The sequence below is a fragment of the Oncorhynchus clarkii genome, chromosome 5 (assembly GCF_045791955.1).
Source record: "Oncorhynchus clarkii lewisi isolate Uvic-CL-2024 chromosome 5, UVic_Ocla_1.0, whole genome shotgun sequence".
NCBI classification, from domain to species: Eukaryota; Metazoa; Chordata; class Actinopteri; order Salmoniformes; family Salmonidae; genus Oncorhynchus; species Oncorhynchus clarkii.
Window position 1 is genome coordinate 22,114,975 of NC_092151.1, and position 25,665 is coordinate 22,140,639.

General features: G+C 46.2%; 1 protein-coding gene across 1 annotated transcript in view; it reads left to right on the top strand.

Annotated features, from left to right (window-relative positions):
- LOC139408544 (dimethylglycine dehydrogenase) overlaps positions 1-23,761 on the top strand; it is a 29,422-nt gene extending 5,661 nt beyond the window's left edge. The window contains exons 6-17 of the mRNA XM_071152554.1: positions 13,434-13,528; positions 13,665-13,818; positions 13,918-14,116; positions 14,306-14,475; positions 15,598-15,751; positions 18,040-18,205; positions 18,933-19,063; positions 20,900-21,117; positions 21,201-21,358; positions 21,421-21,480; positions 21,708-21,842; positions 22,213-23,761. Coding sequence (XP_071008655.1) covers positions 13,434-13,528; positions 13,665-13,818; positions 13,918-14,116; positions 14,306-14,475; positions 15,598-15,751; positions 18,040-18,205; positions 18,933-19,063; positions 20,900-21,117; positions 21,201-21,358; positions 21,421-21,480; positions 21,708-21,842; positions 22,213-22,419 — 1,847 coding nt within the window. The 3' untranslated portion in view covers positions 22,420-23,761. The remainder of the gene's footprint in view (positions 1-13,433; positions 13,529-13,664; positions 13,819-13,917; positions 14,117-14,305; positions 14,476-15,597; positions 15,752-18,039; positions 18,206-18,932; positions 19,064-20,899; positions 21,118-21,200; positions 21,359-21,420; positions 21,481-21,707; positions 21,843-22,212) is intronic.
- The last annotated feature ends 1,904 nt before the right edge of the window (positions 23,762-25,665 follow it).

Here is a 25,665-nt window from a genome sequence, read left to right on the forward strand (position 1 = left end):
GGTCATTTAGGGCTATAGATGAGTTTCTAATGTTTAAAACTGACTCAAGCATTTTGTCCATTCGGCAACACAGTCCTGTTATTCACAGCTTTTGGGTCAGATTGAAATCTCACTGGCAAACATTGAGAAACTATGATTAGAGCCGGCCAAAAGGCTTGAACAACAACTTCTAAACGAGTTGGGGTGAGTCAGATTGTCTGTATAACACAGACCAGTCTGGGTGGGTGAGCTGGGGAAGTTAACACCTCTAGCTCCTCTCTAGGTAGTCAGAAACTAAACCCACAGACCTGGTTTACCAGTTTGGGTTGGTTAAAATGCAGGACCCCATGTCTCTCAAGTCAATCAAACCAGTCTCTCCTCTCTCCTTCTGCCCCTGAACAAAGCAGTTAACCCACTTCCCGTCATTGAAAATAAGAATTAGTTCTTAACTGACTTGCCTAGTTAAATAAAGGTACAATTAAAATAAAATTAACTCATTTTCAGTTCAGCCACTGGCTTATTTGTATTTTTTTACTGCTTGTAGACAGACAAAAGAGATGGCTGTAGTAAAAGTAGAATTGGGTATAGTCTACAGTAAAGAGCACACTCGGCACAGACAAATTAGATCTTAGGACCCCAGTTGAGGAAACGAAATACTTTAGGGGTGAGTTCAGTTGTAGTTCTTGTTTGATTTGGCCCAGTGCTGAGCCTCTTTCAGTCTTTCTGACTCTTGTCTGAACTGCTCTTATTCCAAGGCTGCTATCTTAGGGACATTTGACCCTATACACGACATTCTGAGTTCAGGAGAAACTGGGTCACATGGTTTGAACTGGGTCATACCAGTTCTGGGAGGATTTAGTTGGAATGGTTTAGTCACCACTATCATACCTCCTTGCATAACTGATTAATTTTGCAGCTGCCTGAAGTTTGCTCTCTTCCTCCTTTATGGGTCGCTGGAGGAGGAGGAGAGGGGCACGTTGTAGGTATACTTTGCTTTGTTCTAGCTTTGCTAAACCCATTAATATTATGGCCCCTGGCCCTCCGTTCCCTCATCAGTTTATCCAAACAGGCCAACAGGTTTTTAGCCAATCACAGAGCAGCAGCTGAAGGACGCCTCTTCAGCAGACGTTTTAACACTTTGCTGACAGATTTTTTAAATCTTGAAGAACAAACATTTTCTGATTCCTTAGTGATGCTTGGGTTTGCATGTGCTTTTTCTCTGCAAACTCTTGTTTTCTTTAAGTTCATGAATTTGCAGTTTGGGTCCACTCATGTGACAACCTTGTGTTAACATCACCTATGTACAACAGTCAAACCGTTGCTGACTGGGCTTTCCGAGTGGCACAGCGGCCTAAGGCACTGCAGATCCGGGTTCGATCCCGGACTGTGTCGCGGGTGGTTTCCGGGTTAAGCGAGCAGTGTGTCAAGAAGCAGTGCGGCTTGGCAGGGTCGTGTTTCGGAGGATGCATGGCTCTCGACCTTCGCCTCTCCCGAGTCCGTATGGGAATTGCAGCGATGAGACAAGACTGTAACTACCAATTGGGGAGAAAAAGGGGTAGAAATGGTTTTATTACAATAAAAATAAAAAATCATCATCTTTGAATAACAGTCAGCTATCTTAGAATTTGACTCATGTTTTGTCAACTCAACTTGATTTCCTCAGTTGGTGTAATGTAACAAGCTGTAACTACATTTAAGTAATTTATTAGACACTCTTATCCAGAGCTATTAGGGTAAAGTGCCTCACCTAGTCTGCTTGGGGATTCAACCCAGCAACGTTTCAGTTACTGGCCCAACTCTCTTAACCCCTAGGCTACCTGCTGCCTGTAACTACCAAAATGTTGTCTAGTGCTTGACACGTAGTTGATTCACAGCAGTTACAACATTGTCCAGTCAGGCAAAAAAACGGATATGTATTGTTTTGGTACACAGGATGAATTATGCTATAATATTAATATAATGTATAATATATGCCATTTAGCAGATGCTTTTAACCAAATGCCATTTACAGTCATGCGTGCATACATTTTGCGTACGGGTAGTCCCAGGAATCGAACATACTATCCTGGTGCTGCAAACACCATGCTCTACCAACTGAGCTACAGAGGATAACGAGTGCTTGGTAGATATAACACTTCCTATAGGGGATCTGCAGATATACTGCCCATCGATGTGTGTTATTGCATAAGTCACGGCTGGTGAGAGACTTACAGCCTTGTCCTATACATTACACTTTGCATACAATCAACATGGAGAGAGAAATGTATAGCTGCACATAAAGCTGCTGGGGCCAAATGAAAGCCACTTTGTCAGGGGTACAATGGAAACGTCCCATAGCGCAGCTGAGGGATTTAATCTAAAACCTTGTCATTGAAGCTACTGTTGTTTGAAACCCCACTGGACACTGTAGATTTATAGTGTTTGACCAATGCAGTAATGACTATTGTCTCCATATGGTCCAGTAAAAATAGAACAGTGCACGTACAGCACACACAGGCCGGGTAGGGGGAGTTTGTGGTGATTGTGTCAGTTGCTGTGTTTGCACTTTGCAGACACGAACACATACACAACCTGCAGTTTGAGAGTCTTATGTGTCCAGTTTTGGTTTTGTGGGCTTCTTTTTTTATCAGAACATCCTTGGTTGTACTCATAAACAGTAGCTACTACACCCATTAAACTCACTCCTTTACTTTGGAGCTAAATCTCTCAACTTCATTATTCTACTTTGGAATAGGCCCCCTGATTTGTGGTTGAGTTTTGGACATTTTGTGAGCTTTGTTCATATTTGTGGGAATAACCCTGGGAGGAGGAGGAGGAGGAGGATCTTTTGTGAAGAGAAAACAAATTCCAATAAAGAGCACTCCTGGAAGCCTTCCACTCGATACATATCATTGGGAAGTTGATACATTTCATTACAATACAACTCTCTAACCCTCAGGTCAAACTACTCTCTCTCCTTTAGTGGGTGGGTGAGTTGTGTGTGTGTGTGGTGGGATTTGGGGGTTCACCCCTCGACATGCAGGGTAGGATACGTGATTTATGCTTGCTGGCGCTATGGTGTGCAGAAATAACTCCATGTGAAAGCAGATCCTGAAGTACCGCTGTAGCATTCCTCACAAACACCAGTCTCTCATTTGCTCCCTCCCTCTACTCCCACACTAATTCCATTCCATCCCCCCCACCTTCTAAAATAAAACAAAAAATCTAATCAGTTTATTGGTTGCGTACACATATTTGCAGGCGTTATAGCAGGTGCAGTGAAATGCTTATGTTTCTGCAGTAGCTCCAACAGTGCAGTAGAATGTCTCACAAATACAATACACAATTAACACACAAATTATAGTCCCACACTCACCCTATTCCTTCTCTCCTTCCACTTTCTCAAACTCGCCCCTTTCCTCCCTCCTTGTTTCACTCCTACATTCACCCATTCCATCTCTACCTCCCCTTCTCCAACCCTACCTTCATAATGCTACACCCCATCACTGTTTGGCACCTTGACCAATGAGAACCCCCAGAGTAAGGTAAAGGGTTGTGGTTCTTGGAATGTGACTCCCCCTGAAGGATCGGTTTCAAAAGTTGGCCCTGTGACCTACTAAAGGTGCACAGGACACTGAGACCCCCAGTGAAAGGACAGTGTCTCAACGAGAAAGAGAGAAACCTTGTTTATCAGAGTCTCTGGCCTTCAGAAACTATTTAGGTTATCACTGGTGCTCATAAATATAAGCGAGGGAGGGAAATTAACTAGTTAGTTAGAGGTGTGGAGGTGGTTGTACTCTGGACATGGCTGAGCCTGTGTCAGACAAAGCCCCACTTCCAATGAGTCCATTCATTAGAGGTAATTCCTTAGAGGTTATTCCTGGGAGGGTCTGTGAATGGCCCTGTGTGTGTCCTCCTACAGGGAGCTTGTAAACATGTGTGCTGTCTACTCTGACTCCTTCAGAAGCTCTGCCCTGGCCCAACTAGCTGTATTCTACAGAATTGGTGCAAGGCAACATTTAAAAGTAGAGTACGTACGTCCCTCTGAGCTGGAAAATGTAAACAACGCTGATGTTCAAATCAGCCAAACTGCCCAATTTGAGAGCGAGAAAGCAGAATCTAAAATGAGCGATTATATCAGACCCTACATGTAGTTTAAGTATTTATGTACAGTGCATTCCAAAAGTATTCAAACCCCTTGACTTTTTCCACATTTTGTTACGTTACAGCCTTATTCTAAATGGGTAAAAAAAAAAATATATGAAATCCTCATCAACCTACACACAATACCCCATAATGACAAAGCAAAAACAGCTTTTTAGAAATGTTTGCAAATGTATAAAAACAAATACCTTATTTGCATAATTATTCAGACCCTTTGCTATGAGACTCAAAATCGAGCTCCGGTGCATCCTGTTTGATCACCCTTGAGATGTTTCTACAACGTGGACTCCACCTGTGGTAAATTCAATTGATTGTATATGATTTGGAAAGGCACACACCTGTCTATATACCCACAGTTGGCAGTGCATGTCAGAGCAAAAACCAAGCCATGAGGTCGACGGAATTGTCTGTAGGGCTCAGAGACAGGATTGTGTTGAGACACAGATCTAGGGAAGGGTACCAAAAAAATGTATGCAGCATTGAAGGTCCACAAGAACACAGTGGCCTCCATCATTCTTAAATGGAAGAAGTTTGTAACCACCAAGACTCTTGCTAGATCTGGCCACCTGGTCAAACTGAGCAATCGTGGGAGAAGATCCATGGACAGGGAGGTGACCAAGAACCCGATGGTCACTCTGACTGGCCGGATGGAAGCCACTCCTCAGTAAAAGGCACATGACCGCCCGCTTGGAGTTTGCCAAAAGGCACCTAAAGACTCTCAGACCATGAGAAACAAGATTCTCTGGTCTGATGAAACCAACATTGAACTCTTTGGCCTGAATGCCAAGCATCACTTTTGGAGGAAACCAGGCACCACTTATCACCTGGCCAATACCATCCCTACGATGAATCATGATGGTGGCAGCATCATGCTGTGGGGATGTTTTTAAGCGGCAGGGATTGGAAGACTAATCAGGATCAAGGGAAAGATGGACGGAGAGAAGTCCTTGATAAAAAATCTGCTCCAGATCTCTCAGGACCTCAGATTGGGTTGAATGTTCACCTTCCAACAGGACAACAACCCTAAGGACACAGCCAAGACAATGCAGGAGTGGCTTCGGGACAAGTCTCAATGTCCTTGAGTGGCCCAGACAGAATCTGGACTTGAACCCGAGCTAACATCTCTGGAGAGACCTGAAAATGGCTGTGCAGTGACGCTCCCCATCCAACCTGATAGCGTTTGAGAGGATCTGCAGAGAAGAATGGGAGAAACTCCCCAAATACAGGTGTGCCAGGCTTGTAGTGTCATACCCAAGAAGACTCAAGGCTGTAATCGCTGCCAAAGTACTGAGTAAAGGTTCTGAATAATTATTATTTCAGTTAGATTTTTTTTATACATTTGCAAATATTTCTAAAAAAACAGTTTTTGCTTTGTCATTATTATTATGGGGTATTGTGTGTAGATTGAGGGGGGGGATTGAATCCATTTTAGAATAAGGCTGTAACATAACAAAATGTGGTAAGTCAAAGGGTCTGAATTCTTTCTGAATGCACTGTATTTGAGCCAGTGTCTGGTGTGGAACAGTTGCAACTCAGCAGATAACCCCAGTTGTTGACTTCTGCCGTTCCCCATCACAACTAGTTCCTGCAGGCCATTACCAGTCTGATCTGTGGGGACAAACAGCTGTGGTGGCTGCAGGGGCCATGGTGTGTGTCTGTGTGTATAGAGAGAGCGCAGTTGACACACGTTGGACTTTCGCCCCACAAATCATTGTTTGTCTGGCTAGGGACCAGTAGCAATAGGTTGCACCTCCGTCACTCAGTCGCAGTATGACATTATTATGAAAGTTCTCTAGCCGCCCTTTATCGGCAGCAACATAGTGGTTGGTGCCCTTGGTAAAGTTGTGATAAGCACAGTCATTCTGGACCAATGCTAACTACTGTTTAGTCTAAATTAAACTATAGTGCCTGGAAATACAATGACTTAGCTGAAGTATTAAAATATTTAGTAGGGAACAACTTTTCCAGCATTATCATATCATCAAATTGACTTTAGACAGATTGTAATGTTATTAGCTAGCAAAGTTTGTCAAATAGCTAGCAATGCTAATGTTAGCTAGCTAAAATCCGATGACCTCCCCTCAGTTTTAGCTAGCTAAAGTCAATCCTGTGACATCAAAATTACATGCTTTTCCTTTCTTCCTTTTTTGATTTGTCATTGTAATGCACTTTTGATAAACTCTTTATCAACACTCATTGACAATGCATTTGAGTAGAATGCTGTTGGGAATCAGTCCAAAACTAACGTTCAAAACAAGATTGTGACTAAACATGCAACTCATGAATACTGGTTAGTGATTGGCAGGTTGATTGGCATGTCGGACCCCGCAAACACTGGGTACTGGTAAGTACAACACAACCACCTACTAGCCTACCACACAGCGGTCTGTGCGGGTCGCTACACAGCCCCCCCACCAAAGTCCCTTGTCCCCGAGGGAACAAACAAAGTCTCTGAAGCGACTCGGCGGTCTCCTTTGCCTGCGTGGGCGTGATGGTCGCAGAGTTCCCCTCTGGGAACCAGGGGATGAAGGCAGGGATATGGGGGACAAGGAAGTGGGAACGGGTAATACAGTCCGTGGCTCTGGGGAACCACGCGGTGACACAGGGGGAGTGGGCTGTCTGCAGCACCTGGGGGTGGGTGCCTGGAGAATGTCATTGCCAGAGAGGGGAATTGTGGGGGTCCCTGGGGTTTGGGGAGAAGAGGCCCCTCTGTATGGGGCTAACCTGTCCCGGTGCAGTGTCACCTTTCTCCCCCTGGGAGGAAGCTGCACCCGGTAAACAACCTCCCCTACCCTCTCCAGGACGCTGCAGGGTCCCACCCAGTGACTTTCCAACTTAGGGAATCTGCCTTTTTTCCTTAGGGGGCTGTAGACCCAGACCAGCTCCCCAGCCACAAAGTGCCTTCCCCGGGTGTGCACGTCATAGTTCCTCTTCTGCCTCACACCTGCATTCACCAGCTGCTCTCTGGCGAAGGTGTGGGCTGTCTGGAGTCTCCGGGCATACTCCGGCACCAGGAGAACATGAGGGCTATCCAGGGGCCGACCAAACGCCATCTCCGCAGGGGTGAGGATCTCTCTCCCCAGCATGAGGAGGGCCGGCGTGCAGGAGGTGGAGTCTTGGACAGTGGAGCGGCATGCCATGAGGACCATAGGCAGGTGCTTGTCCCAGTCACGCTGGTGTTTGGAAGAGACGATGGCCAGCTGCTGCCCAAGCGTTTTGTTGAAGCGCTCCACAAGGCTATCACTTGGATGGAGAAGAGTAGTGCGGGTCTTGTGCATACCCAGCCTCTCACACATGGTGGCAAACACACGGGACTCAAAGTTTCTGCCTTGGTCGCTGTGGATGGACTCTGCAGCTCCAAACCTGCTGAACATCCCCGCTGTCAGGGCGTCGATGATGGTCTCTGCCTCCTGGTCAGGCAGAGCATAGGCCTCGGGCCATTTTGTGAAATAGTCCATGGCCGTGAGCACCCAGTGGTTTCCACTGTCTGTGGTGGGGAACGGCCCAACTACATCCACTCCCACCCTCTCCATAGGAGCCCCCACTGGGAACTGTTGGAGCTGAGCATGAGAGCGGCCTGGGGGGCCCTTTCTCGCTGTGCAGTTGTCACAGCGGCGACAAAAGTCCTCCACATCCCTCTTGTGCTGCCCCCAGTAAAAGCCCTGACTGAGGCAGCGCAGTGATCTTGTGACCCCAAAGTGTCCTGTCCCCACCCCCTCATGAGTAGAGGGAGCACAGCCTCCCGCAATGCTTTTGGGATCACCACCTGCCACCTCTCCTCTCCCGTAGCCGACTCCTTCCATGCGCGCTGTAGCACGCCATCAGCCAGCCGCAGTCTCTCAAACTTTGACCACAACCCTTTGGTCGCGAGTGAGAGCGCTGTCACCTCTTCCCATGGTGGCCTCACCTGCGCCTCTACCCACTGTAACACTGGCTGTAGGTCTGTGTCCCGTCCCTGCTGCTGCCCCCATTCAGCCACGTCAACAGTCTGCAACTCACAGCAGACAGGCCCGCTCGCCCGACACACTGTGGCACAGACCCCCTCCTCTGCACACAGCTCTCTCTCTCCCGTTCCTCTCTCCGCTCAGTGGCGGCAGCCATCTGCAGTACAGGGACATGGCATTGGCGTGGCGTGCCCCTGCCCTGTGCACCACTGTGAAGTCATACGGATGAAGCTCCTCCAACCAGCGAGCCACCTGCCCCTCTGGCTCTCTGAAAGACATGAGCCACTGGAGAGCAGAGTGGTCAGTCCTTATCGTAAAGGGCAGGCCACCCAGGTAGTACTTGAAGTGTTTGACGGAAGCCACAATAGCCAAGAGATCCCGCCGGGTGACACAGTAGCGGCGCTCATGTTTGTCAAATGTTTTGCTGACGCACGCCACCACTCTCTCCCCCTCTGGCCTCACCTGGGCCAGCACCCCACCCATGCCCACATTGCTCGCGTCTGTGTCCAGGATAAAAGGCATGATGAGCATGGGGGCCTTGATCAGTGCACGTTTGAGGGTGTTGAACGCTTCCTCACACTCCACTGTCTAAGTGAAGGCCTTGTCCTTCGGCAGCATGCGGTTCAGGGGAGCAGCGACGCTTGAGATTTCCCGTACAAACCTCCTGTAGTACGAGCCAAGGCTCAGGAAGCTCTTCAGCTGACGCGGGTCGGTGGGGGTGGGCCAGTCTCGGACAGCCCCCAACTTGTCCTCCATGGTGCTGATCCCCCTCCTTCCCCACTCAGTGGCCCAAGAAGGACACCTCTCTCCTCCATGAAGTGGCACTTCTCGGGGTGGAGCTTCAGGCCTGTGGCAGCCACCCTCTCCAGCACACACCGTAGAGCCCCCAGGGCTGACTGGAAGGAGCTGCCATGGGCCAGGATGTCATCGAGGTATACCAGACACTGCTGTCGGGGGATGCCATCCAGCACCTTGTCCATCAAACGCTCAAAAGTAGCTGGAGCGTTGCACAGGACCTTGAACTGCCAGTGTCCTCTGTTAGTGGAGAACACAGTTTTGGCTCTGGCCTCTGGGGAGAGGGGCAACTGCCAGTAGCCACTGCGGAGGTCTAGTGAGAAGAACCAGGAGGACCCCCTAACCAGGCCCAGTGACTCATCGATATTGGGTATGAGTCCTTCCTGGTTACCTCATTCAGCCACCTGTACAGCACAGAACCTCAGCTTGCCCCCCTTCTTCGGAACCATGACGACTGGTGCCGCCCAGGGGCTGTCTGAGGGCTCGATGAAGTCTCCAAAACAGCTGTGTCTGCCGCTGGCATGCCAGCGGTATATGGCGGGGACGCATCTTGATGGGTCGAGCATCACCTGTGTCGATCTCATGCTGCACCAAATGAGTCTGACCCACCTCTTCCTCACTCAGCGCAAAGCTGTCTCTGAATTCAAACAGAAACTGCCACAACCGTTCCTGCTGCTCGGGGTCAAGACCAACACAGTTCCTCCCCCATATCTCCCTCACTGCAGACAGTGTCCTCTCCTCTCCCATCTGGGGTAGCTGGGCTGGGGGGGCGCGGCCCGGGCTCACAGAGGGCTGTGTCGTGGAGGTAGCTGGGGGAATGTAACACACAGCCGTAGGTGACAGGGGGGCTGGGGAAAAGTCACACACAGATGTGGGGGAGGGGGAGGGGGGGGGGGGGGCAGCCACGAGTCTCTGCTGCTTTAACTCTTGGAGTAAAGGGTTTGTTGGGTTGAGTGAATGTGACATTAGGGGGGACCATGGTGACTGCCGGCCCTCCCTGGAAGCTCAGTGTGCCCCCATTTAGGTCCAACTGGCAGCCTGTGCTCCTAAGAAAGTCCAACCCCAGGATACAAGGGTCCTGCACAGCCGCCACCCACACAGGATGATGCACAGACCTGCCCCCTACTGTCAGTCATTATTCCCTTCCCTTTCATGGGTGCCAGCTCACCTTTGACTGTGCGGAGCTGCACAGTTGTGGGCTCACACTGAGTAGAACCTGGCACAATGTCTGGCCTCACCAGGGTTACTGTGGACCCAGTGTCCATCAGGGCGGAGCAGGGCACCCCCTCCACAGTGACAGGGACATGACAAAAGTCCCCAACACAGTTCCGGCCCACCACAACAACAGGGTCCAGCTGCTTGCCCTCGTCTGCTTCTGGGGCAAGTGGAGCCTTGCTTCCCCGTCTGTGCCGGTGGGCTCCTCCTGAAGAAGATGGTGGTTGGGATAGAAAACCAGGGGTCCGCACCACCCGGTCTATGCGGACCCCGAGACGTTTCCCTGAGCTCTGGGGGACATGGGGCAATCACGGCGCAGATGGCCTGGCTGGCTACAACCCCAGCAGACCCTGGGACCAGGGCGTGTGTTTCGTGCCGCCTGTAGCGACACAGCACGAATGAGTTCTGTCATTTCATCCACCCATGCAGGCTTTTCCGGCTCCGGGCTGCTCTGCCCCCCAGCTCGCACAGAGGGTCTGTCTCTCTACACGCCCACCAAAGCCCCAGCTGAAGCCCCAGCCCACACCAGCTCCCTCTCCAAAGCCATCTCCAAGGCTATCTGCAATAACTCAGGATGAGCCAGCTGGGTTTGTAATACGCAGCTCCGTAGGAGAGAGCGCCTGTATGAACTGGTCCCGTGCTAGCTCGCTCTGCACGGAGGGGGGCATGTGAACATATGCCCGCCGAGAGAGGCTCTCAATGTCTTTAACTAGCACCCGTAGAGGCTCTCCAGGCTGCCTGCGTCTATTACTCAGTTCGGAGCGCAGCAGCCCGGGCTGTACACACTGTCCATAGCGCCTCCTCGGTGCTCCCACTAAAGCACCATAATCACACGTCTGTCCTCGGGGCTAATCAATATCAAACAGGGCAGAGCATCATCTGTGAGGCATAAAGCCAACTGCAGTGCCCTATCTCCATTCTACCACCCTCCAAAATGAGCTAACAGTTCAAACTGAGCATGAAAAGCTTCCCAATCCGCTTTACCGGAATACTTCGGTGTCGTAACAGATACGGACGCAGCCGGGAACTGAGCGCCGCCATGTTTGTTTACATCCTGAGCTCCCTCAAGCGGCCTCTGGGCTCCGACGCCCTGGCGATCTCCTCAGCCAGATCCTCCGACGTCCGTGCACACGCACCTCCTTGGCCATAATCGTCCCCTACCTCCACCTTCTCTTTCGGATTCCCTCGAAGCATTTTCAACCCCGTTCTCACCTACGGTAGCTAGCCACAGAAGTCAGCTAGCTAGCTGGCTAACTTTTATCAATGTTTTTACTTCTGACACCAATGTAATGACCTGACTAGATCATAAAGGAACAATTGTCCAGACAGAGGGTTGAGTTTACGAATTGACGGTTTATTTATTAACCCAACTTTACACAGGCTACTGTTTGGCCGTAGCCCACGCCAACAGTGACCTTCACTTGTGAAGGCCAGACATAAGAGAGAACAAAGGCTAAACCTGCTTTTCACTTCCAATGCTCCAACCCCCCTTCACGCCAACCGCCAGGATGCCCGGCATCAGAACATTCCAGGCATTCTCGTGATTGGCAGATAGCGGGTTATTTGGCATGTCTGACCCCGCGAACCCTGGGTACTGGTAAGTACAACACAACCACCTACTAGCCTAACGCATAACACACAGCTGTCTGTGCGGGTCGCTACAATACTATGAATTGACTGTTTTGCGCTTGTCGTGGTCAAGCAATGGTTCTGTGACATACACAGGTACTGTAGTGAGTGAGTGTTTTTATTGAAGGGGCGTATCCATTACCTTGTGAATCTGGTGGCTATGACTGATCAGTTTTTTTTTCACCTTCAGAATGTTATGGGGTAGGAACATTCATATTTGTGCCAGTATTTCTGTGGGGAAGCTAATTAGCAGGGCGGCAGTAACACGCTCCCAAGAAAGGCTTTAGGAACGTCGGTAATGCTTCTAAAAAGCTGGTTTGCACATGGTCATTAAACCTCAAAAGAAGGTGACGGCTTTGGGAAAGAGCTGTCTTGTTTTACAACCACAGTAATATCACCAACAGCCAGGTGTTGCAATCTCAGCTGACCTCTTCAAAATAAACTGGAATAATTGTTCAACTGAAAAAGCTCCAAGAAAATGTTGTTCTTTGAAAATGAAGCCTTTGATGAAGTTTAAAACAGAAATTAGCTTCTATGGAGAGAGTCGGAGTGTAACTTGACATTCCCTCTAAAGTGAATCACCTGGTAGAACAGGGAGTCTTGGAGCTCAGTGGTTCCCAAACTGTGGGGTGGGGGTGTGAGGGGTTTGCTTTAAACTTTAAACTTACTCTTGAAAGTTATAATAGTAGAATGCATAAGGTGCAATTTCGAAATTGGGTAGTGCCTCATCAGTTCCTCTTGTCATGTTAGAAATATCTCTAAGGTATGCAGTGACTAACTTGTCAGAACTGTCCAGATCAACTAGACAATGTCAGCTAATGTTTTTCTAAATAAAAAAATTCGCCCGAAGATATTGTTGTAATTTTTTTCACTCAAATATCACATGAATACACATTAGACATTGCAAAACGTATAGAATGTTTGCTTTAAAACTGCAACATTTTCTTTGCACCCAATGACAATGTTTACAATTGCAGGAAATAATCAAAGTTAAGAAGTTAAGAAGTTTGGGAACCCCTGTCCTAAGATGTGGAGCCCTTAAAATTCAGAATTAGAATAAAGATAAAACATTTGGAGTAATTTAATAGGATCTCTATGTTGGAGCCATAGTGTTGGAGCCATATTCAGACGGCTAACTCTGTTAGTGTAATATAGCAGGTCTCAATCTGAAATGGCATCCTAATCTCTATATAGTGCATTACTTTTGGCCAGTGACCCATGGTTCTTGCCTAAACTAATGGACTATACAGGGTACAATTTTGAATACAGCCCATATGAGTGGCATAGAGTACACCATAGTACTGTAGTAAGTCATGCTCTCACTCTTCTTAGCTGCCAGCTTATACACTCTGTATATGGGATTCTAATATTCTACAATTTTATGGCGATTTTCTGCTCAAGACATCCCTTCGACACACGCACCCCTCCATTTATGTCAATATCTTTTTACAATCCTCTGTGGGACCCAGTTGGCTTTACAGTGTTTTGGTCTCAAGAAGTGAAGGCTGGTTGGTAGAGGGCAGAGAGTGTAAGTGTGTGTGAGACTCTATCCCTAACCTTGTTTTTCTTTCCTTATGGTGGAGACTGGAGCGGTTCAGGAATGGCTGTTTACACGTTGGTGGTGTCTTTCTCCCTACTGTCTGTGTTAACTGCTTCCTGGTCTCATCGAAACTCATCAATTTCCTGTGCAGACCATGAACTCATTACTAATCTTTGATTGTTTAACAGGTTTCTGGGCCCGGGAAGTTGGCCAGCAGATTGGCTTTGACCACCCCACTATCCCTGTCCATCACCAGTATGTTGTCACGGCAACGGTGCCTGAGGTACTAATTGAATTACATCTTAACGTCTTACTGTCTTAACTATCCTTCATTGTGCATTTTTTTACAGTAAATGTGTTGTGATGTTTAACAGCGTTTGATTTGATGTTTAATAAAGTTTGTGTTTTGTTGTGTCTAGGTAAAGGCACTAAAGGCAGAGCTGCCAGTGATCAGGGACCTGGAGGGTTCCTACTACCTCAGACAGGAGAGAGATGGACTGCTGTTTGGACCCTATGAGAAAGAGGAGAAGATGGTGCTGCAGGACTCCTGGGTTAGAGATGGAGTACCACCAGGTCTGTCTGCTGATCACTCTATCGCTCTCTCACCCTCTCTCGCCCTCGCTCTCTATGCCTTTACCTCAGTTGTACTCTCTGTGTGTGTGTGTTGAACAGGTTTTGGTAAGGAGTTGTTTGAGTCAGACCTGGATCGTATCATGCACCACGTAGAGATGGCCATGGAGATGGTGCCTGTGCTGAAGAATGCTGACATCATCAACATTGTATCTGGACCAATCACCTACACCCCTGACCTCCTTCCTATGGTCGGACCGCACCAGGGAGCACGTAACTACTGGACCGCTATCGGCTTCGGGTAAACGGGAGTGTTTGTGTGTGTGATGGGGTCGGGTGGATGCTGAAATCAATATGACTGGATGGTGTAGTGTGAAGGTTCTAAGCATCTTCCCTATTGTGGGAACTATAAAAGCCTTGTTATGTTTGATTGACAGGGAGTAGGAGGTTGTAGCTTAAAGGCTTACCTCAGGGTCTGTTTGTGTCCCAGGTATGGAGTGATCCATGCCGGTGGCATTGGGAAGTTCCTCAGTGATTGGATCGTGACAGGGGAACCCCCCTATGACCTCATTGAGTGTGACCCCAACCGGTATGGAAAATGGACCACTGTACCCTACTTGTGTGCCAAAGCCAGAGAGTCCTATGGATTCAACAACGTGGGTGAGTAGTCACTACCAATGTTCCCTCAAATGTTTTTCATCACTGAGCATATTTTCAGGTCTGCTATGCACAAACTTGAAAGTTGTGAAAATCCTGTGCAACTTTGTGTGTTTATTGTAAACACTGAGGCTGTACCCGCTTTAAGTTGTATCAATAGCCACTTTAAACAATGCCACTTAATATAATGTTTACATACCCTACATTACTCATCTCATATGTATATACTGTACTCGATACCATCTACTGCATCTTGCCTATGCCGTTCTGTACCATCACTCATTCATATCTTTATGTACATATTCTTTATCCCTTTACACTTGTGTCTATAAGGTAGCAGTTGTGGAATTGTTAGGTTAGATTACTTGTTGGTTACTACAGCATTGTCGGAACTAGAAGCACAAGCATTTCGCTACACTCGCATTAACATCTGCTAACCATGTGTATGTGACAAATAACATTTGATTTGATTTGATTTGAAGTTAAGTGGTCAAGTAGGCTACTATGGCTATTTAATCATAATGTAGGCCTACGAGAGTGGCAAAAGCAATGGAGAAAATGCATCCCATAATATTTTAACATGGACATAGCTGTTCTATCATTCAGTCTACAGTAGCAGTTAATGTAGGCCTAGATTCCATGAGACTTTTGAAAAAAACATGCAGATCTTGACATGAACCTGTTAATCCACTTGTCCTTCAGACAAGGTGACTCAACATGTTATAGTGGTGTTTGATGCAAGAAACCACTTTACAAAATAAAATGCATAATTATTCCCACACCATTATTACAGAGAATCAGACAAATTATGCTACATTCTACCTACTTAGCTTATGCAAACCCGTCTCAAAATACAACACAGCCCCTTTAAGACAAAAAAAGCTCTTTACCTGACGCACTGTTCAAAGATTTTGAGCTCTTGTAGGAAGCAATCACTTTCCCATTGCTGACTGCAAATGATCCATAACTGAGCTAGTAAAGGATATGAACAGATGTACACCTGTAGCTCTCGCTTTGATCACAAAACAAGCGCATCTACTCACGACCGCTCATGCTGTCAAAACTCTTCTCTCTCTCTTTATCCCCCCCCCCTTCTGCTCTCCCTCTCCCCCCCCCCTCTCTCAGTGGGCTACCCTAAAGAGGAGCGTTTTGCTGGCCGTCCGACCAACAGGACGAGTGGTGTGTATGAGCTGCTAAAGGGAAAAGCTTCCATGGGGTTCCACGCCGGCTGGGAACAGCCTCACTGGTTCTATAAGCCTGGAGACAATGCCGGTTACAAGTAAGATACCAAACCAGTCAATCAATCAGTACAAATATGACAATACACTGAGCGTTAACCCAATGAGTCCCACCATAACGCCGGCATGAATTAGGACTTCAAACCCCTTTGAGCTACAGAGTCATACTATTGGATTTGTCTATTTTGTCTGCATCTGCAGATACCAACCATTAGTCTGTGTGATTAACTGGGGTTGAGTTGTTTGTGAGACAAGGGTGGATGCCGAATGGACCAGGACCGGGTCTTATTACAAAAACATCTGTGGAGTCGGAATAGTTTAAGATACAAACTATTAAAAGTTATCTATGAGACTCTCACGAACACACGTGTAACATGTTTTGCTCTGACGCTCACAAGAGTCGTTAGAAGGTAAGGAGTTCCATTACATAGAAGATCATAGTATTATAGACACTGTGTCCTGGGATTTCCTATCTCACATAGTTGCTGTCACAAACTCAACTCCACGTAATTGTCACTGACTAGTAGGACATTCATTTCCCACAGAGCAAACAATTTCTGTACCTACATTCATATAAATTCATTTTGTATATGGTATATGCTTTGATGGACTTAAAAGAAGAAACAAAAATTGGGCACATGACAGCAGTGTGGTTTCGTCCTGGTGCAGCCGAGAGTGTGTTAGAATGTTCAAGGACTTGGTGTTCTTTTTTGGGGGGGGTGGAAGGGGGGAGGTTAGGATAGGCTGGACAGCTCCCAGTGGAGGAGTGGAGACCACCCCCTGTAAAAATATCAGTCAGCCCCAATGGGTCTTAGAGGTGAGCTCACGGACTGTAACATGGCATTATGTAACAGTTACTCTAGCCAGCACAATAGAACCATTTAGAGAACATCAAAACACATTTATTTACAGGTAATGCCGTGGGAAATAAATCCTGTGTAGCTACTGTTCAATACCCTTATAGACTGATAATATTAGTCTGACTTCATCCGCATCAGGTGTTGGTCTGAAACCACTTTTGTTTTAAGAGCTGGAGGTGTTTTGGAGATCAAACTTAGGGTTAGGTTCCAGTTGGCCCGTTTAAACGCCGGTTTAAGATTGTTGGCCAACTCAAACCCAGGGTTAGCTTCCACTTGGCCACCCACCAGTGATTGACTAGGCTATTTATTGACTCAGAGAATTTAGCACCACCTGTGGGATTTCTTTATGAAATTATGCCCATGGTATATGAAAATAGTTTTCCATATGTAAAACTATAAAACCTACTGTATAAGGACTCAGTGATGCAGCGTTATGTAAGTACTGGCAGTGAATAGTCTCCTTCCTAACACCATGTCTTTGTTTGACTTATTTTATAACAAAGTGTTAAGTCTGGCAACTAACTCTACCCAATAAATACACTAAATATACAAACGTATGGGGACACCTCTTCAACTTAGTGGATTCGGCTATTTCAGCCACACCTGTTGCTGACAGGTGTATAAAATCAAGCACACAGCCATGCAATCTCCATAGTCAAATGGCCTTACTGAAAAGCTCAGTGACTTTCAATTTGGCACCGTCATAGGATGCCACCTTTGCAACAAATCAGTTTGTATAATTTCTGCCCTTCTAGATCTGCTCCGGTCAACTGTAAGTGCTTTTGTTGTGAACTGGAAACGTCTAAGAGTGAAAACGTTGTAGGCCACACAAGCTCACAGAACGGGACCTCTGCGTGCAGAAGCGCATAGCGTGGTAAAATTCTGTCCTCATTTGTTAGAGCGTTGAGCCAGTAACCAAAAGGTTGCTAGATCGAATCCCTAAGCTGACAAGGTAAAAATCTGTTGTTCTGCCCCTGAACAAGGCAGTTAACCCACTGTTCCTAGGTCGTCATTGTAAATAAGAATTTGTCCTTAACTGACTTGCCTAGTTAAATAAAGGTTAATAAAAAATGACAGCTTCGCACAGTCTATGTGTGCACAGTCTATGTGCTTGGGTGGCTGGAGACTTTCTCCATTTTTGGGCCTTCCTCTGAGACTGCCTGATATAGCCCCGAATGGCAGGGAGCTCGGCCCCAGTGATGTACTGGGTTGTCCGCACCATCCTCTGTAGCGCTTTGCAGTCGAGGGCGGGGCATTTGCTGTACCATGCGGTGATGCAGCCAGTCAAGATGCTCTCGGTGGTGCAGCTCTAACTTTTTGAGGATTCAAATCTTTTCAACCTCCTTAATGGAAAGAGGCACTGCCATGCCCTCTTCACAACTGTGCAGGTCTGTCTCAGCCAATACTTTGCCATTACATTTTAAATTAACCAAGTAACTAACCCACAAGTGTCTGTCTTTACTCCTCAGGCCCAGTTTCAGGCGTACCAACTGGTTCGGTCCGGTGGGGAGGGAGTGTAAGCTGGTGATGGAGAAGGTTGGGGTCGTTGACCTGACACCCTTCGGCAAGTTCATTGTTAAAGGGAAAGATTCTCATAAACTGCTGGACAGACTGTTCGCCAACACTATGCCCAAGGTAAGGATAACACTACACACAACTACTCACTGTATTATAACTCACTGTATTACAACTATTCTGTACACAACTCACTGTATTACAACTATTCTATACACAACTCACTGTATTACAACTATTCTATACACAACTCACTGTATTACAACTATTCTGTACACAACTCACTGTATTACAACTATTCTGTACACAACTCACTGTATTACAACTATTCTATACACAACTCACTGTATTACAACTATTCTATACACAACTCACTGTATTACAACTATTCTATACACAACTCACTGTATTACAACTATTCTGTACACAACTCACTGTATTACAACTATTCTATACACAATTGACTGTATTACAAATATTCTGTACACAACTCACTGTATTACAAATATTCTGTACACAACTCACTGTATTACAACTATTCTGTACACAACTCACTGTATTACAAATATTCTGTACACAACTCACTGTATTACAAATATTCTGTACACAACTCACTGTGCTTTTATATTACATCTTACTGTATCTCACCAACGCTAGGCCCAAAACGAGAGGGACTAAATGTATCATTGCATCACACCAGGCAAAACTCACTGACTCTCATAGACAGCTCATTGCACCACTGTATAAGTCCCTATATAACTCACTATTGCCAACAGGTGGCAGTGATCTGTTTGCTGCTCAGGCAGAGGTTTAGGTTATATTTATGTTTCACTCTCTCCCCTGTCAGGTGGGCCTGACTAACATCAGCCACATGTTGACCCCCACTGGGAGAGTCTACGCTGAGGTCACCATTACCCAGCTCACACCTGGAGAGTTCCTCCTCATCACAGGATCTGGATCAGAGCTGCATGACCTCAGGTAACACAGGCAGAAAGACTCTAAGCATCCCAGGCCAGCTAACAAGGTGTAGAGTCTAGCCGTCCCATATAAAAGGATTCAGTAATCCATTATATAACATTATTCTATCCCACTTAGAAACACTGGTAGTTACAGCAGCTGCTACTTTAACGGCCCCTCTCTTTGCTCCAATAGGCAAACAGCACATTAAAAACAAATGAATCTCTATTCTAACTATTCATTCAGCTCTCTGTCTCTCATACACCCTGAGACAAATCAAATGTATTTATATAGCCCTTCGTACATCAGCTGATATCTCAAAGTGCTGTACAGAAACCCAGCCTAAAACCCCAAACAGCAAGCAATGCAGGTGTAGAAGCACGGTGGCTAGGAAAAACTCCCTAGAAAGGCCTAAACCTAGGAAGAAACCTAGAGAGGAACCAGGCTATGTGGGGTGGCCCATCCTCTTCTGGCTGTGCCGGGTGGAGATTATAACAGAACATGGCCAAGATGGTAAAATGTTCATAAATGACCAGCATGGTCAAATAATAATAATAATCACAGGCAGAACAGTTGAAACTGGAGCAGCAGCACGGCCAGGTGGACTGGGGACAGCAAGGAGTCATCATGTCAGGTAGTCCTGAGGCATGATCCTAGGGCTCTTGGCCAGGTCGCAGTTGTAAATTAGAACTTGTTCTCAACTAGCCTACCTGGTTAAATAAAGGTGAAATAAAAAATAAAAAAGGTCCTCAGAGAGTGAGAGAAAGAGAGAATTAGAGAGAGCATACTTAAATTCACACAGGACACCGGATAGGACAGGATAATTACTCCAGATATAACAAACTTACCCTAGCCCCCCAACACATAAACTACTGCAGCATAAATACTGGAGGCTGAGACAGGAGGGGTCAGGAGACACTGTGGCCCCATCTGATGACACCCCCGGACAGGGCCAAACAGGAAGGATATAACCCCACCCACTTTGCCAAAGCACAGCCTCCACACCACTAGAGGGATATCTTCAACCACCAACTTACCATCCTGAGACAAGGCCGAGTATAGCCCACAAAGAGCTCCGCCACGGCACAACCCAAGGGGGGGCGCCAACCCAGACAGGAAGATCACATCAGTGACTCAACCCACTCAAGTGACGCACCCTCTCCTAGGGACAGTATGAAAGAGCTCTAGTAAGCCAGTGACTCAGCCCCTGTAATAGGGTTAGAGGCAGAGAATCCCAGTGGAAAGAGGGGAACCGGCCAGGCAGAGACAGCAAGGGCGGTTCGTTGCTCCAGAGCCTTTCCGTTCACCTTCACACTCCTGGGCCAGACTACACTCAATCATATGACCCACTGAAGAGATGAGTCTTCAGTAAAGACTTAAAGGTTGAGACCGAGTCTGCGTCTCTCACATGGGTAGGCAGACCATTCCATAAAAATGGAGCTCTATAGGAGAAAGCCCTGCCTCCAGCTGTTTGCTTAGAAATTCTAGGGACAATTAGGAGGCCTGCGTCTTGTGACCGTAGCGTACGTGTAGGTATGTACGGCAGGACCAAATCAGAGAGATGGGTAGGAGCAAGCCCATGTAATGCTTTGTAGGTTAGCAGTAAAACCTTGAAATCAGCCCTTGCCTTATACAACACAGTCTGCTGGTGTTGTATATCACCCCCTAGTGGTGACCTCCAAGGGCCATGTGTGTGCAGGGTTTTGCTCCAGCCCTGCACTAATATACATGATTCAACTAATCAAAGTTCATATTGAAGACTTTTATTAGTTGAATCAACATTGTGCCAGTGTTTCCTTTCCTTTTGAGTTCCTTGAAGTTGTAAATCTAACCCCATGGATCCCTCCCTAACCCCAGGTGGATGGAGAAGGAGGTAGCAGAGGGGGCGTATGATGTAGATATTTCCAACGTGACAGAGGAAATTGGGGTGTTGGGTGTGGCTGGACCAAAGGCTAGAGATGTTCTACAGAAACTCACTCAGGAGGACATGAGCGATGCAAGCTTTAAGTTCCTCCACTGCAAACCCATTCAACTGGGTGGCATCAACCTCAGAGCTATCAGGATCTCCTACACAGGTGTGTTTGTGGGCTTAAACATTTTTAAGAGTATGTGTGGCATGTGAGTGCATGTACAGCTCAACTAACGGACTGTGGTTCAGGTGAGTTGGGCTGGGAGCTGTACATTCCTCACAAGGACATGGCAGCTGTGTACCAGGCTATCATGGCAGCAGGAGAGGACGAGGGCATCGACAACTTTGGTACCTACGCCATGTCATCACTACGACTGGAGAAAGGCTTCAGAGGCTGGGGTGCAGAGGTACGTACACACACCTTTTTAAGTTGTTTGTGGCTGTTGGACTGATGTTTTTGTCTCATCAGATGAACTGTGACACCAACCCCCTGGAAGCTGGTCTGGACTACTTCATCAAACTCAACAAGGTAGACATTGTTACTAGCTACTGCTGTTTCACCAGTCAACCACTGTGTTCAAATATTGGTGTCATATTCAAACGTGTAGCTTATTTTTAGATGTTATGAAATTGTGGCCTACTACGTCTACTTAACATTTTCTCCTACAGTCCTGTATTCCTTTTGGGGTTATTTATTCTACTTATAAATAAAGGACACATACCAACACTCTCAAATCTCTCCCTGTCTGTCTCCAGCATGCTGACTTCATCGGTAAGGCAGCGCTGCAGGAGATAAAAGCTAAAGGTCTGAAGAGGAAGCTGTCATACATCACCATGGAAACGGATGATGTTGACCCCGAGGGCAACGAGACTATCTGGCTCAATGGCAAGGTGAGCTGTGTGTGTGTGTGTGTGTGTGTGTGTGTGTACATTGTTTTCCTACCTTATCAAGACCACAGTGTCCTGACAAGTCACCAGAATGTTCTGACAAGGTAAGAAACAATTTCACTGTTAGTCTACACTTGTTGTTTACAAAGCATTTGACAAATAAAATTGATTTGATTTTGTAGTAGTAACAGAGCTGTGTTTTTGTTAAATGAATTTGTTAAAATGCTATTTTAGGCTTAAGGGTTAGGGTTTGGGGTTAAGGTTTGGGGTTAACGTGTGTGTGTGGGGGGGGGAGTATAGAGGCAACACAACATTAGAGGCTTACACTTCCACCCACCTTTTGCATTCCTGCAACCTTCTCTATCTCTCCTAGGTGGTTGGTAACACTACATCTGGGGCCTACAGCTACACCACGCAGCAGAGCCTGGCGTTTGCCTACTTGCCAGTGGAGCTGTGTTCTGTAGGGCAGAAGGTGGAAGTGGAGATGTTGGGGAGGAAGTACCCTGCCATGGTGGTCCAGGAGCCACTGGTCCTCACAGAACCAACCAGGACCCGGCTGCAGAAGAAGAGCAAGGCATAGACACTGGGGACAGGCAGAGAACCAGCTTAGAACTAGGGTACCAGACCTGGGTCGAAAATAGGATGTTTTCTTTCAAATATTTACAGTATGCTCCTGGTGCTAATTTCAACCCAGGTTCGACCAAGGTCCGCAAACGGTAGAGCTGACACCAACCAAGCAACTACACTGTGAAGTGAACTATGCTGGCTGACAAAGTTACTTATGAAAAAGACTGAAATGTGATGAATGGTACTCAAATGACACCCTATTTCCTATTTTGTGCACTGTTTGTAGTGTACTATATAGGGTATCATTTGAGACAGACTGACTGTGAAGTAAAATAAAAAATACTTTCCTGTTTGGTCATCTGGTGAGGAAGAATCAGCTAGAGCAACCTAGAATGTGCATATAAGAGCTTAACTCTAGGTTCCAATGTGGACCTATGGACATATTGGAACGTAGACCTATACTTGTATTCGTCTCAGTATTCATAGTATTACAGGTCCAATGCAGCCATTTTTATCTTGATATCAAATCATTTCTTGGTAACAATTAAGTACCCAACTGTGATTGTTTAAAAAAATCACCCCTAAGAAAAACGGGAAAAATGTGCAATTTCTCAAGCAAGAATTTTGTTAGGACTGTATGGGAGTGGTCTTATACTAACTGTTATTGGCAGAGAGGTTTGGAACTCTTTCTTATTGGTCTATTAACTAATTTACTGCCTGGTGATTTCAACAGGCAGGCCAAAACTCCATCCCACCAAAAGAGGCTGAAATTTCAGGTGGTCTTTTCAAACAGCTAAAAGGGCATTATCATTTTCACAGTTTTGTTCTAACCTCGTAGTGTGGAAATGTATATAAAATACTGAGCCTTAAGTCATGATACCTTTGGCTTAAGTCTTGAATCCATCCAACCCTTAGAAAATACCTTAACTGCTTAGCAACAGAGCCAATCATTACTCTTAGGTGGCATTTTAATGTCTCAGTTTTGCAGTGTTATCTGTTTGAATGGCTTTTTAAATTCCAGGTATTAAGGGTTATTATGGGGTTGAAAAGCAGAGTCTTGGTAGAAGTGTTATTGTAGCTACACTATCACAAGAAGAATGGGCCAAATAGATGCTGCTTTACTTCCTACTGTAGTCTCTACATTATGTGGAAGAGACAATTAACTATGATAATGCTTTGCACAAACTTTAGTCTTGAAAGCAGGGCGGGCATAATTGCAGATAATAATCAATTATGCACAAGGCAGGACAAGCTAAGAGAACTGTTTTTTTTTAGCACAATGTCTATCTTTTCAATTATTTTGTCATTGTCTGTACATTTTAAACATTGGTTAATGAAATCCAATGCCAAGCTTGGTCCTGTGTTGTGTGTTTTTGTAATGATTCTAGGTATTTCAAACACTAGAATTAATCCTTCTCGTTGAATGGCGCAACATCAATCATATTGGCTATTTGAACTTTGAGTATGACAAGTGTCACTCCACTGTACCACTACACAACAACACAATATCCAGGAGCAACCAACAATAGAAGATTCACAAGAATGGAATGAATGTATTGCATCATACAATTATTTTTTATAAAAAGCAAAAATAAGGTAATTTATAATGAACAAGTTTTTCTTGATCAGAACCCTGGTATGGGTAACACAACACATAAATCTGTTACTACTACATAAATCAATTTTTGTAAACGCTTTGTAAACGACAGGTGTAGACTAACAGTGAAATGCTTACTTTTCCAACAATTCTGTTAGATAAAAAAACAATGTAAATAGTGACAAGGAATAAATTCACAGTGAATAACAATAACAAGTAAAAATAGCATGGCTACAGGGAGTACCAGTACTGAGTCAATGTGCAGGGGTATGAGGTAGCTACACGACTGTCTTGGTGTGCTTGGGCTATGTTAGTTTGTTGGTGACAAAGGAACTTGAAGCTCTCAACCTGCTCCACTACAGCCCCGTCGATGAGAATGGGGGCGTGCTCGGTCCTCCTTTTCCTGTAGTCCACAACCATCTCATTTGTCTTGATCACGTTGAGGGAGAGGTTTTTGTCCTGGCACCAAACGGCCAGGTCTCTGAACTCCTCCCTATAGGTTGTCTCGTCGTTGTCGGTGATCAGACTGTTATTAACAGCGAGAATCGCAGAATGGTGAACTTACTAAACGACTGAGTTTGACTGTGTGATATTAGATTGCTTCTTGTGTAAATATTTTCTGTCTGGATTTTAATGATTTGTTGTGTCATCTGCAAACTTAATGATGGTTTTGGAGTCGGGCCTGGCCACGCAGTCGTGGGTGAATAGGGAGTACAGGAGGGAACTGAGTTTTTCCCATTCTTCTCTGCAAATGCTCTCAAGCTCTGTCAGGGTGGATGGGGAGCGTCGCTGCACAGCTATTTTCAGATCTCTCCAGAGATGTTCGATCGGGTTCAAGTCTGGTGGTGATCGGGCCTACCACTATTGTGTCATTTGGCAAACTCGATGATGGTGTTGGAGTCGTGCCTGGAGTACAGGAGGGGACTGAGCATGGGCCCCTGTGTTAGGTGTTCCTTTTGTCCAGCTTCTGATAGGCTAAATTACATAATTTGAGTCAATTGGAGGTGTACCTGTGGATGTATTTCAAGGCCTACCTTCAAACTCAATGCCTCTTTGCTTGACATCATGGGAAAATATAAAGAAGTCAGCCAAGACCTCAGAATAAAATTGTAGACCTCCACAAGTCTGGTTCATCCTTTGGAGCAATTTCCAAACGCCTGAAGGTATCACATTCATCTGTACAAACAACAGTACGCAAGTATCAACACCTTGGGACCACGCAGCCGTCATACCGCTCAGGAATGAGACTCATTCTATCTCCTAGAGATGAACGTACTTTGGTGCGAAAAGTGCAAATCAATCCCAGACCAACAGCAAAGGACCTTGTGAAGATGCTGGATGAAACAGGTACAAAAGTATCTATATCCACAGTAAAATGAGTCCTATATTGACATAACCTGAAGGCTGCTCAGCAAGGAAGAAGCCACTGCTCCAAAACCGCCATAAAAAAGCCTGACTACGGTTTGCAACTGCACAAGGGGACAAAGATGGTACTTTTTTGAGAAATCCTCTGTTCTGATGAAACAAAAATTGAACTGTTTTACCATAATGACCATTGTTATGTTTGGAGGAAAAAGGGGGAGGCTTGCAAGCCAAAGAACACCATCCCAACCGTGAAGCCGGGGGGTGGCAGCATCATGTTGTTGGGGTGCTTTGCTGCAG